The sequence below is a fragment of the Hylobates moloch genome, unplaced genomic scaffold, assembly GCF_009828535.3.
Source record: "Hylobates moloch isolate HMO894 unplaced genomic scaffold, HMol_V3 SCAFFOLD_17, whole genome shotgun sequence".
Lineage (NCBI taxonomy): Eukaryota > Metazoa > Chordata > Mammalia > Primates > Hylobatidae > Hylobates > Hylobates moloch.
In genome coordinates, this window is record NW_026652292.1 from 6,667,632 (window position 1) to 6,682,144 (window position 14,513).

The window sequence follows — 14,513 nt, forward strand, 5'->3', positions numbered from 1 at the left end:
TCACATCTCAGGGATCTGATTTTTAAAAAAGAAAAAACAGAGAGTTTACAATTTAGAACCAAAATCAAAATCAAGTCTTACATACTTTACCCAGAAAAATAAGACATTTGGTCTCTGTCTTGTTGACAGAGAGATCCTTTAAAAGAGAAGCGCGGGAAAGCTCTTACAGGTCATTCCGTTTCTCCTCTGCTTCCTGGAAGGACTATGTCACCATCTTCTTGTTCCCTGCTTTACTAATTGTCACTTTACAGTCATACATATTTTTGCACGGTTTTTCAGTCTTCCTGGAGATCTAAGAGCCAGTAAAGTCAATGATTGTTTCGCCCCTGCTGGGGTAATGAAATGACTGGAAAAAAAAGTCATACTAGGAAATAGGTTTCCTGATTATTTACTGGTTAGTTTTCTGTCCACAGCTTAGTGAGGTTCATTTGGGGAGGTTTAAATTCAATCAGTTTTCACGGATCCATGTGTGTAGTGATCATAATCTCAGATTTGATGTCCTCAGATGACACGCTGTCATGTCCCACGTGTCCATTTGTTCGTGGTGTCTGAGTGCTGGGGAGTGCTCGCAGCCTGGCAGACACCTAATACTCTTTTGCAGCAATTGTAAACTGTGTCTGAGGGTAGGAGTAATAACTTAGGCACTTAATCGTGGATAAAAATAGCAGTGGAGGGAGAGAAAAAGAACATCTCATTTGATCCACTTGTTTTCTGCCAATTCTGGAAACACACATTCTTTTGGCCATGGCAACAAGGGGCCCCGTTCGGTTGAGCTCACTGTCTGCTGCAGGACCACAGACCCACAGGTGATCCCGGGCTGGAGGTCTGTCTCACCCACCAGCTGGACAATCCATGGCAGCCCTTCTCCGTGCCTCAGTTTCGTCAGCTGTAGAATGGAACTAACACTAGTGCCCCCCATCCTGCCTGCCCCCACCAGGATGGTTGTTGTAAAGATTAAAGAGGTTTATATATGTAAGCCTGCTTAGCGCCAGTAGCACTTACTAGCATTTACCATTCTTGTTGTTCCTCTTGCCTCTTTCCCAGGCATCATTCAGCACACATAATTGTGGGAGAGAAAGGGAAACGATGTCAGTTAAGAGGGCTTGGATGCTGGTTTTTCCCCTCCTTGGGAACCAGGACTGCATGTGGATTTTTGGCTGGTCTGCTCTGTTTCCCCATCTCCCTGTGCTTCGTTGCTTGGTATTTGCATGGAGCCATTTCCAGTGTGAAGTTAGAGCTGCCAATGGGTGGAATGAACCTTGTGCCCACCTGTAAAGAATAGAGATCACCAGACAGACAGTCCCTTTTTAAGTCCCAGATATGGTCCCAGCCTTGGAATTTTTTCTTTTTTTTTTTGAGACGGAGTCTCACTCTGTCGCACAGGCTGGAGTGCAGTGGTGCGATCTCGGCTCACTGCAAGCTCCGCCTCCCGGGTTCACGCCATTCTCCTGCCTCAGCCTCCCGAGTAGCTGGGACTACAGGCGCCCGCCACCATGCCCGGCTAATTTTTTTTTTGTATTTTTAGTAGAGACGGGGTTTCACCGTGTTAGCCAGGATTGTCTCGATCTCCTGACCTTGTGATCCGCCCGCCTCGGCCTCCCAAAGTGCTGGGATTACAGGCGTGAGCCACCGCACCCGGCCAGTTTTTTTTTTTTTTTTAATATAAGTGTCTATGGATATTTCCGTAACTAAACATGTTTGGGTGAGAATTAAAGACCTTACGCTGTGTTCTGTTCCATAGTAAACGCTGTCCATAGCAAGCTTCCAGCATAATGTTTTGCAGAAGCTAAAGCCTAAGCCCAGGCTTATGTAATCAAATGAAACATAATGTCTGTATGTGGAGTTGAACTTGTGTAGAATGGAAATGGTGGGTCTTTGTCATGTGGTAAGGAAGAGATAAATAAGAAAAAATTGTGTGCCAAAATAAATGTAAAGAAATGCATTAGTAAGAAGTGAATAATAAATGCCCATTTTCTTTTTGCTTGTTTGTTTCTTTTTGCCATGTTTGTGATTTGATTTTCTCCACCTCTCTTGAGAGAGAAATAACAAACATGGCGCCCTCTTCTATGCATTTCCTGCTCCCTCACTCTCCATATTCAGCACTTTCTGATCCTTTTCTATTAACCTATGATCCCATCAAAACATTAATTGCCATGCATTAAAATAAAAGCTCATCACTTTAAAGACAGATAATTTTTTAAAAAGTTTTTTAAATAAAACATTTAAAATCCATTTGGAAGATAGTTTTCTAAGGCTAGGGTATTTCTGCTCCTCTGATTTAGGGAGGGAAGTTGATTGTCTTATTTTCTCCTGGCATTAATGTGTTCTTACATTCACTTCTGAATAAAATCCATTTCTGCATTTATCAGGGAAGATGTAACTTTGATGAGATATTGTTTGTCCTATTTTAAATATCCAACATTGGATTATCTATTTAGAAAAACATGCTTATTTATCATGAAAGTTGAATTTTAAATGTTCAAACTGTTCTACTTTCAAAACAATTTCTTAAATCCAATATATTCTGACATTGACAAGTGTTGATAACATTTTAACAGCATAAATCATTGGTATCACAGTATCTCTAAATGGTAAATTTCCATGTATTTTTTTCTCTCCTCAGGAAGTTGAAGACCATGTGGCGTTTCTAATCACAGTTCCAACTGCCCTGGCGATTTTCTTTGCGATATTTATCCTGGTCTGCATCGAGTCTGTGTTTAAGAAGCTGCTGCGCCTCTTCTCGTTGGTGATATGGATATGCCTTGTTGCCATGGGTTACCTGTTCATGTGTTTTGGAGGGACTGTCTCTCCCTGGGACCAGGTAAGGTGTGAAAATATTTTTTATACTTCTTTTATGTCTTGATTTGTGACATGCTTAGTTCTGTAAACAACTTGGCCTTAAACTATAAAGAGGAGTCCTATAACTGAGAACAGAGTCTATTTTTTTCAATTTATATTGCTAAACTTTGTTTTTAATCGACAAATTATAATTGTATGTATTATGGGGTACAAGGTATATGTATTTATATCTGTATGTATGTGTATATGTATAGATGTGTATGTGTATATATATGTGTGTGTGTATAATTGGATACATATGTGTTGAATATAAAATTAAATCTAATTATATGCAACATGTCACTTCCATAGTTTTTTGGTGAGAAGCTTTAAAATCTACTCTTTAAGCAATTTTGAAATATACAATGCATTATTATTAACTATGGTCAGCATGTTATACAATAGATCACTGAATCTTATTCGTCCTGTCTAACTGGAAGTGAAATAAGCCAGGCACAGAGAACAAAGGCTTTTGAAATAGCTGTCTTTGACTCATGGTCAAAGTCACTCTGTCCCCATTTTAGCAAACCCATCGTGCCACAGCCAAGGAGCTGGCTGGGGCCTCATACTGTCACTTGTTTGGGATAGCTGAGCTTCAATTCTGTCCATAGCCTTGTTTTACATCTCGAACCACAGTTTCGACAACTCAGTTCTTCTGTTTCTGGAGTGCCTTGTCTAGGCTTTCTATTTCTCCAGGTGCCTGCAACCCTTTAGGACTGGTTGTTGTCCTTAAATTCGTTCTCAATTACTAGAATTTTCCTACTTAAAGATCCTTCCTACTTCTGTGACACACTGATTTTCCTTCCACATGGTCACAAGCTGTTGAAAGGATGGCTTTGGATACCTGCTGAAAAACCCACATTCATTCATTTTGCACCTGTTGAGGCTCTGGGCCTCAGGTCATCTCCTGAGGAGAGTGTTGTCTAACTATTGGCTTTTTTCCCTAGTGCTGCTGCTATGTGGGTGGCTGCTCCCAGCATCTTCATCTGACAGCATGATAAACAGTGTGTTGTCTGGGGGACAGGCCTAGGCTGAGATGTGAGCTACTAGTTTAGAGCTTGTCAACCAAGACATGGAGTTTTGAAGCCATCCAGGGAGAGGGTGACTGAGTAGCTGAGAGGGCTGTCACAGGGTTGGTGGGGACATTGAGAGCCAGGGGTGTGCCAGGAACAGGATCTGGAAAGGAATAGAGGAGCCATGATGGGGAGAAGAGAGCCAGTGAGGGTACACTGCTGTGGAGGTGAAGCAGGGAGGCTTTCCAGGGTTTCCAGAGGGTGTAGACAGAATGGCTCAAATGGCATGTCAAGGGACAGAATATTGTTGATGTGCCTCAGTTGGAAAGAGCCCAAAGATGAGCTGGCCAGTGGGTTCTGTTGGTAAGTAGTCATGTGACCTCTGCCAAGCCATTATTCTCTTTATGCCTCCATTTCTTTTGCAAAGGGAGGAGGCTGGACTAAGTGAACTCAAGTTAGTCTTTATGGCTCTAAGAGGACACTGTCATAGTGGACACAAGATCCGGCGGGCACCATCACCTCTCCTTTATCACTCTCCCACTAGAGCCCCTTGGAGGGCTGGGCGCAGGCCCCCATGCTGTGCCTGGTTTCTTCCTCTCCCTCACACTCCCCGCTCTCTCCTTCACCCTCTGTGCTCCTGATGCCACTTACACTCTGTCCTTCCCCACTCAATTAGAAATCCTGGCTAATACAATTAGACAAAATACTACATAACAATAAGGTAAACATGAGAGGGAGAAAGAAAATTCTAATTATCTGCAGATGACCATACTATCTATACAAATAAACTGGGAGTCTCAGATCAACTAACAGAACTCATAACAGAGCCCACCACGACTGCAGGATCCATATAAAAACAATAGTATTCTTATGCATCAACACTGACCAATTAGAAAAGGTAATTTTAAAAATTACCGTTTAAAAATTCTCTCCCCCAGCAGCCTAGACATCCTGTTGCATGCATACTGGTGCCCAGGTAATGTAAACAGGAGAACAGTTAAGATCCTGCTGGTCTGTTACCTGGATATGGTGGTCTCTCCTTGCACAAAAGCCATCTTGTTTTAATGTTACAGGTTTCTAAGAAGACTTAATACCCGGAAGGCCAAGTACCTCTTCTTGTTCAGAATGTTTTTAGCTCACTTTTTCTTAGCGGATCAGTTTGTCATGTTCAATGAAAAGTCCATTTGGGTTTTGGATTTAAATTATATTGAATTTCTAAATTTTTGTTATGAAAGATATTTAAAGCCTAAGAATTAATAAAAGGGTAGTGTAGAAAACATCCAGAAATATGCTCTTTTTGTGTTTAGTCTTTTCATCAAATGGCATGGCATGTCTCTCAAAGAATTCTGATTACTTTTTGTGTCCTTCAGAAACTCTTTTTTCCTTCATAAAATCAATAATAATTTTCCTTAGACTCAATCTTAGGCACCTAAAGTCTTTTTGTTGTTTTATAAACAGAATTTTTTAAATTACCTTTTCTAATTGGTCAGTGTTTATATATAAGAAGACTATTGTTTTTATGTTGACCTTACAGTGTCAGTGGGCTCTTCTGGGTTCTGTTAGTTGATCTGAGACTCTCAATTTATTTGTATAGAATTTTCTTTCTCTCTTTCGTATCCTTAATTTACCTTATTCTGATGTAGTATTTTGTCTAATTATTTTAGCCAGGATTTCTAATTGAGTGGGGAAGGACAGAGTGTAAGTGGCATCAGATGTTTAACTTGATGGGAACATGGAAGTTTCCAGTAATACAATGTTTGCTTTATCATTGTTACTATTTGTAATAGAACCAATTAATCAGGATAAGGTCCTTTTGTCTGTCTGGAATGTTCTCGTCCACAGGTTGCATGTTCTTAGAACGATCTTTCCTGACCCCCATCTGTCACTTCATAAGGCAACATCACTCACCTTGCTTGAGTGTTTCCATGGCACTTAGGGCGACTTATAGAACCTTAAATTATAGGACACACCCCTCTCTTTGTTTATTGATTGTCTGCTGCTGGAACATAAACTTCTGGGCAGGGATGTGACTGTCTCTCCAGTGTCCTATCCTTGCCCTTAGCAGAATGCTGTCCAGCCATTGGCAGCCAGTAGCTACTCATTTCATATGTTCATTGACAGATGACTGTATTTTCATCTTCAGGTTTGTTGTTGTTATTGTTTGTATTTTAACCTTTTTTTTGCTGTTGTTGTTTTATAACATGTATTTTGTTTTTTTGACACCATCTGCCTGCTTTTAAAAATCTCCCCAAGGATCATAAACATGCTTGTATCATAGTCATTTTCTCAAGACTGACTACTCTGACGTGTTGAATTTGTTGGCCAAATCTCTTGGTTTTAGCTCTCCCTGTGTACCTTGATGTTTTTGCTTTTACGTACATCTTGAATTGGAATATATTCGCCTCTGCCCCTAATATAACCCCAGCCATTCTGTGGTTGTCTTTCCCATGCCACTGGGGCCCTGGATCGTGAGTGTATATGAGGCTCAGCCCTCAGCCCGGGTATTCCATGTTAATTTTGCAGGTTGGGAGGCCAGCTCAACCTGTGGCCTGGGGATGTTTGTGGGAAGAGCACAGCTGTGTCTGCTCGGCCCTCTCACCCAGGGCATGATGCTCAGAAAAGGCCACAGCCAGGCTCAGTGGCTGTAGCTATTTTTGCCCACTATTCCTAAGCCAGGAGCATTGGCAGGGTGTGTGCCTCATGCAGTCGGCTCACACCCCTTGGAGAGACATCGAGTCCTGCCCCTCCTAGAGCTTGAAGTCCTGCCCAACACTGCTAGCTGCCCCTGTCCATTCTATGGGAATGGGGATTTAAAATGAAATTAAAAACAAAAGTCTACCTTCTGGTTTTTTTTTTTTTTTTTTTGAGACTGAGTCTCACTCTGTTGCCCAGGCTGGAGTGCAGTGGTGCGATCTCGGCTCACTACAACCTCCGCCTCCTGGGTTCAAGCAGTTCTCCTGCCTCAGCCTCCTGAGTAGCTGGGATTATAGGCACGTGCCACCACACCTGGCTAATTTTTGTATTTTTAGTAGAGACGGGTTTCACCATGTTGGTCAGGCTGGCCTTGAACTCCTGACCTCGTGATCTGCCCGCCTTAGCCTCCCAAACTGCTGGGATTGTAGGCGTGAGCCACTGCACCCAGCCCTAGTGTCTTTTACTACAGACTTCACATATGTACACCCCTTAATTAGCCATTAGGAAGTGTTGCGGCCGGTTCACTTTGCTTAAGAAAGCACTGTGCTTAGGAAAGCAGGCTGCTTTCAGTATCCTTTAGAATAGAATGGTTCCCACTGGAAGATGGTTAAATTAACAACATAGTTGTAAAGTGATGCAGGAATGAGCCTGCTATGCAGTCAGAGGGAACAGTCTACGCAGGACCACTCTCACTGCTGATAGTAATTGCAAGCTGGGGGGTTTCCAGGACTACCCAGAGATTGGACAATTTTCTAGAAGAACCCACGGAACTTGTGACAGCTGTTATTGCTGTGATTAGGGATTGCTACATGGGGAGAATACAGAGGCACTTTGGCAAAGAGAAGAGCCCAGGAAAACCACCAGACATGGAGGAGCCCCTGTTGTCCTCTCTCTGTGGAGTCATGGCTGGTGCCGCTCTCCTACAACCACACGTGACAATGGCCAGAGAATTATCTATTGCCGAAGCTCAACTGAGCCTTTGATGTCCAGAGTTCTCCACTGGGGCTCAATCACATCCTGCCTGCACAGCTGACCTTTAGTCTCCAGCCTTCCGAAGGTGTGGCTGACACTTTTATTCTCCAGCCCCTCTGGAGGCAGCACTGACATCACAGGGCTCTAAGTTCCCATCATAAACCACATTCGGACTGTCCTAGGGTCTAAGCCCCCAGATAAATAAACACACTCTTCTCAGGCAGGACATTCCGAGGGCCTAGATTACCTTCCAGCAGTTGAGGGCAAGGCCAGACCTCATATAAGGTTAACTCTAAACTGTACAGTGGCTTGAGTGTAGCTCATAGCAACCTGCACGAAGCACAGACAGCTAGCACGTGCATGGACCCAGTGCCAGGCCCTGTTCTGAGTGCTTCACTTACATGACTTCACTCATTCGTTTATGAGCGGGGCACCATCCTACCCCAGCTTTCCAAGTGCAGAGACGAAGGCACAGGAGGGAGGCTGAAGTACAAAGGAATTTGAGCCCAAGGGGTCTGCCTCCTGAGGCTGGCCCTCAGCCAGGAGACCTGTCCTCCTCAAACGGGAGCGATTGCACCCCCGGGGGACATGTGATTGTGTCAGGAAACATCTTCCATTTGTCACAGCTTGGACAGGTATAGGGGAATGCTACTGTCCTCTCACGGGCAGAAGCTGGGGATGGTGCTAATCACCATACAACGCACAGGACAAAGAATTATGCAGCCCAGTGCTGAGCCTGAGAAGCCGCGTATCACCCAACATGGCCTCTCTGTAATGCCTTTTAAGTAACCAGCTCTTAAGCCTTCAGTGAGTGGAATTGTATGAAGTTGCCACGGCATGACTGAAGAGTGATGTTGGCAGTTTTGATCAGGAAAAAGGAGTGATTTTTCAGTGTGTGCCCCTGAGAAAATATAGGCAGCAACAAGGGTGGGGACCCTGAGGGTGGGTCAGCAACCTGGTTTGGGAGGAGTCACTGGGAAAATAAGGAAAATGGAGGTAAAAAGACCCCAAACCTTCAAGAGATTTGCCCTCACAGGTTTTGACTGTAAGGGGTGGGGTTTTCCCAACATCGTTATTTTAGTTTGGCACAAACCACCCCCATCCCAAAGGTTCCTTCTGCTTTGTGCTACTGGCACTCAACCCAGCTGATGCCATTCCACGTAGCTGCCTCCCGGATGAAAACTCTTTTAAAACAATATAACTTCTGAGTGAAGTCTGTGCAGTAACCTGCAGAGTTTCCGGCTTCAGGAGTTCAGGGCAGCGTTTGCATTTGACAGGGAAGTCTTTTCGGCCTGCCTCTTGCCTGACTGCCTTGTGAAACGCCTTTCATTTGCGCTTCCAATTCCCCATTGATAGAGCTGTTAGGATGGCTGCGAGGGTGATGCTGCGATTGTGTTTCATTTTTCTGAATGGTTTAAAAATACGTGAACACGTTGAACTCCAAATTAGCAGAGGAGTATCTTTTCTCTGTCCTGCTGCATCTAGTAAGTGGGATCATTTTTATTTTTAAGAAATCAGTGGCAGAGTGTATGGGGTGTATCTCTCCCTCTCCGTCCAGCTCGATTACACAATACAGCAAGGATCTCTACCCATAACTGCTGTGGTGCCCACCAGTCCCACCGGAAGGAACAGGGCAGCTTGGAATTCCAGAATGTGTTTATTGGATCCTGTCACTGATTTCAAAAAGAGCAGTCATTTGTCCCATGGGTAGACATTGGATCTGTTTCTCGTGCTGCTGTAACTAAGCCTCTTTCAAGTTGTGTTCCATGGCTTAGAACAAATAGAAGATATTTATTGTCTCAGCTCTGGAGGTCAGAAGTCTGCAGAAGTCTGAAATCACAGTGTCTGCGGGGCTGTGTTCTTTTGGAAGACTCTAGAGGAGAATCCTCCCCTGCCTCTTCCAGCTTCTGGTGTCACTGGCATTCCTTGGCTTGTAGACACATCACTCCATCTCTGCCTCCATCTTCACGTGGTAGCTCCTCTGTGGCTCTTCTCCTCTTTTTATAGGGACACCGATCATATTGGATTACAACCACCCTAATGACCTCATCTTAATTGGATGACATCTGGAAAGACCCTGTTTCCAAATAAGGTGACAGTCACAAGTACTAGGGTTTAGGACTTGAACCTATTTTTTCAGGGGACACAGTTCGACTCCTAACTGATGACAGTTCCCTAAGTGGGCGCTCTCTCGTAGTAGGACAGGCATTTCCATCTTGTGGAGTGCTGCTCTGAGGTTCACTCCTCCTTCTTAGATTTGGAAATTGCTCTTGATGTTGGCTTTCCCTTAAACTTCAAATCCACCTTGAAATTAAATGTGGGCTATGAAAGTCTTGAGGCTTTTATCAGGTTGGTGCAAAAGTAATTGGGGTTTTTGCCATTATACAAACCTGTGTCTCTAAGGAATTAGAGACGTTCTTGTGTGTGAATGTCCTGTTGAAACAAATCAACACTCATAAATGTAAAGAGAAAATAACTGGTCCAATCACATTGCTGTGTAAATAAACAGGGCGCTGTCAAGGCATGTTAGCATGCTAGATGTTGTTGATTTATCTCTGCCCTTCCTGTCATGGAAGTGTTTCTTGTTGGTTCTTACATTCATGACATTGATTAAATCCTTCTTGCCTGTTACATTAAAACAAACAAATGAACAAACAAAAAAACAAAACTTTGATTCACTTTGTAAACCCTAAGCTTTTAAGTGATGTTTCATTTAATGATTTTGTTTTCCTTTCTTTTTTTTTAAATTGAGAAGGGGAGTCTTGCTATATTGCCCAGGTTGGTTTTGAACTCTTGGCCGCAAGCAATCTTCCTGCCTCAGCCTCCCAAAGTGTTGGGATTGCAAATGTGAGCCACCGTGCCCAGCCTGTTTAATGATTTTCTGACAAGCATGGATCCATTTTATCTCAGCTGATAATTACTGACTTAGGACCCTGCTCTGAGATGGTTTTTTTTTCAGGCAGGTTGGATTGCCTGGAATGTCTTCTGCTCATTCATGGGCTTAAAGAGCCATCAGTGTGGTCAGGAAGGATAGGAAAGCTGACCCACGTTTGCATCTGACTCCAGCTTTCTGCATTTCTCTCCTACTAAAGCTCATTGAATAGAGTTCAATAGAAACTTCTATTCCTGACAACCCCATTTCAGCCTTGGCAGGGAGACCGTGTTGAAGTTATTTTACAGATTTGTTAAATTACCACCAACTCGAAAGGCTAACATTTTTCTCTAGGAAGGAGAGACTTTCTTTGTCCTGTTACCTAAAAGGATGTCAGACATGCAGCATGTGCATATGTGTCCTTTCTTACAAAAATAGGACATCAGTGTGCAAACATCTTTTTTTATTGAAAATGAGCAAAAATGAAAGAAAATAAAGGCCTCTCTTAGCCTTTGAACTGGTGCAGAATCCTTTTGCTTTTCCTTTAGTGCAGTCACTTGGAATGCGACCAAAGGATGTATTTACCACTGGAAGAACTGAGTAGCATATGAATGAAAGTAGAAAAATGCAACCTAGAAAGCCTGTCCCTGTGCACCCAACAAACTCTTCTCTGTGTGCTGCTGTGTGCCAGGATGATGTTTCAGTGGGGGCATTTGGACTCACTATGAAGAAGCACACACCTGAGAAAAATTAAAAAGTAATTAAAATTATTTCCATTAACAATAAAGATGAGGATATGTTTTTGTTGTTTAATAACCATGCCTATCCCGATGACACTTGTGCATTTGAGGGAAGTGCAGCTGAGCTGGGCTCAGCCTGCAGTGTGTTTATTGGGAGACCTCCATGTTTCTGGCTCTTTGGAGCAGAGGAGGCATTTCTGAGTTATCCCTACTGTGAGTTCCCAGCCAGAGTGTTGAGAAACCAAACTGGCTGATGTGGTTTGGCTTTTTCCCTACCCAAATCTCATTTTGAATTGTAGCTCCCATAGTCCCCATGTGTCTTGGGAGGGACCTGGTGGGAGGTAATTGAATCATGGTGGATCTTTGCCATGTTGTTATGGTGATAGTGAATAAGTCTTATGAGATGTGATGGTTTTATAAAGGGGAGATCCCCTGCACACACTCTCTTGCCTGTCACCATGTAAGATGTGACTTTGCTCCTCATTTGCCTTCTGCCATGATTGTGAGGCCTTTCCAGCCATGTGGAACTGTGAGTCCATTAAACCTCTTTTCTTTATAAATTACCCAGTCTCGGATATGTCTTTATTAGCAGCAGGAGAACAGACTAATACACTGGCTGTGCCTCGAGCTGAGGATTTACCCTAACCCTCACTTGGGCCTTCCCATACCTGATCTTGCTTGAATGGACAATTCTGTTGGTCTTTCTGGAACATTCTCTCTGCTCCTCATTTTCCCTGTAGTGCTTTTCTTAAGAGGAGCGTGGGCTCCGGTACTGAAAATTGGCATCATGACTAAACTGTCCTCTGGCCTGCACACAGGCTTTGTGATTCTCCTCCCACCCCCACCTCTACAGCCAATGTGTGTTAAGGAGTCCAATGTAAATTATTTGGATAATGGATACCCTAAAACCCTGATTCACCACTATGCAATTTATGCATGCAACAAGATTACACTTGTACTCCATAACTTTGTACAAATAAAAATAAATAAAGACTGTGTGGTCTTTGAGACATTTTTGCTTGCTGCTCTGTTCCCAGTGCACAACACAACACCACACACATAGTGATCACATTGCAAAAATTGTGGGAACAAATGAGTGTACAAATACTGCATCTGTGCACTTGCCCCTTCTACCATAGAATGATCAGAGTCACTTCCAAGGTCCTCCAGTAGCAGGCACCATGTGGTTACTTTGCATACACAACTTATTTGATCTGTATAACCCTGTGAGGTGAATACTATTATCACTTGCATCTTGCTGATGAAAAAATTGAAGCCCAGAGAAGTTAACCAACTTCCTCAAAGTCACACAGTGAGGAAGAGGACCAGAATTTGGACTTGGCATTCTGCCACCATCACATGGAATCTCCAGATACCCACTCTTGTTGGTGACTAGGGTGTCCCCCTCCTGTTGTGCCCTGGCACATGACAGATTGTTGTGTGATGTGAAAGGGACACATTTGTGAATCTGGATTGTTCTATCTGAGCCACTTTTGGGTTGATGTTATTTGGAAAAACTTCATGGGGAGGGAGCAGTTTCTTCAGAGATGCCAAAAATATGGTACTGTCACTGTTTCGAATTGCCAGATGATATTTCCATTTGGAGGTATTTTTCACTCCTCACATGAATCAATAAGAGAAATAGGACTAACTTGGCCCAAGGAATAATAATAGCCCATGTATGTGTTAGGCAGTATTACTGTTGGGGAATCAACTAAAACTGAAATTCTACTTTCTCCTAAAGAGATTTATTATACATAGAGTCCTTATAATTGTACCTCTTTGTGCTGGTTTTCTCATCTGGGTCTGCCCTAGCTCCCATATGCCTGTCCTTGGCCCCATTCCTCCCTGTAGGAAAACCTCATCAGGTGCAAAGGGCACTGGAAGGGCATTCACCAGGATGCCACACAGGGTTCAGTCCAGCCACTCGCCAGCTTCTCCCTGTGTGGTGCCAGCTGTGGGTCCTGTGACCTCCCTTGAAGCCTGCCCAGTGCTGCTCACTGTCTCGAGAGCCCCAGACCTATGTGTGCAGCTCTCAGGGCATCTGGAAGAGCCTCCTAGGGAAGGCAACGCAAGGGCGCAACAAGGAGGTGTGAGTGGGGTCTGGGATTTGCAGTATTTTCCTGAAAGAGCTGGACTTTTACAAGGGAGGAAAAATGTTCTCTGAGTTTCCCAAACATCTGTTTTTGACTTAGTTTCAATGGAGGTGTTTTCGATGGCAGCTATCTTAGGGCTTCTGCATCATCTCCCTTGTGTTTGTCATGGAATTCTAACTACTTGAGCATTAAGTCTTGGATGCTGTTGTTCTATCCCAAGAAACATTCTTAAGAGAATTTGTGACGAATACAACTTCGTCTCCATCAGAATAGAGCTGTGTATATGTACCCATGTAGGCATGCAGAGAACGTGCTGGAATGTAAGAGAGTGAATTATAGACTCCAGGCTAGAGCAGCGAATTCTCAGGAAAAAATAAATTCAGAGTTTAAATTATTTCCTATGAAAAGTTGCTAAGCAACACTTCACTAAACTCTGGTATTCTGTATTTCAAATATATTTTTTCTTAGCAGCAACTAATATTATTTTCACTCAAGTCGTAAAGGGAGGAGTGAAGTACACACCTGCAAATCCAATAAAGGCATTTGCCTGCCGGAGGCTTCACAGTAAACTTTTAGATTCATGCTGAATAAGTATGGGGGAAAGCAGTTTAATATTTTATACTATCATGGTATTTTTTTCTTGCTCTCTACGTTTGCAGTGCTTTGTTAATGTGTGTTTCTCATTGGAACTGTAATTTTCCTATTCGTAGAATGAGTTTGGGTATTAACAGGTACTGTAGATTTTAATTAACTCATTGCTGTACCATCAGCTTCCCATCAGGCCCAGCCTTTGTGTCATCTTGCTCACAACTGGTAATCCCAACCCCCAGGCGAGAGACAAGCATGTGACTCAGAGGCGAGGTAGTAAAGTCCCTGGAGGAGTTGCCAGAGGTGAAGTGGAGAGGCCCCATCCTGCATAAAGAAAGTCCATTTCCTTCTTTTAAACACTGCTCTGGCCAGACAGCTTACCTTCTATTTTTGTCCAAAGATTAGTGCCCTCTAATAGGAGTTTTAGCCAGAATAAAACATTTCTCTGAGTTAAAAGTGAATGTTGAGTTCTCATCGTTTACTTTTTAGAACTATTTGGCCTTTGTCTTAGTCCATTTTGCTGCTATAACAAAATACCACAGACTGGGTAATTTATAAATAATAGAGATTTATTTCTCTCAATTCTGGTGGTTAGGAAGTCCAAGATCAAGGCACTGGCAGATTTGACACAAGGCACAAGACAGTCTTGTTGCTGTGTCCTCACATGTCAGAAGAGATGGAAAGACCAGGCAGCTATCTG

At 43.2% G+C, this 14,513-nt stretch overlaps 1 protein-coding gene across 1 annotated transcript in view; it reads left to right on the forward strand.

Annotated features, from left to right (window-relative positions):
• The window catches only part of ADCY2 (adenylate cyclase 2), a 432,640-nt gene that overhangs the window by 15,349 nt on the left and 402,778 nt on the right, over nucleotides 1–14,513 (forward strand). Inside the window, 1 exon segment of the mRNA XM_058430099.1 lies at nucleotides 2,624–2,821. Coding sequence (XP_058286082.1) covers nucleotides 2,624–2,821 — 198 coding nt within the window.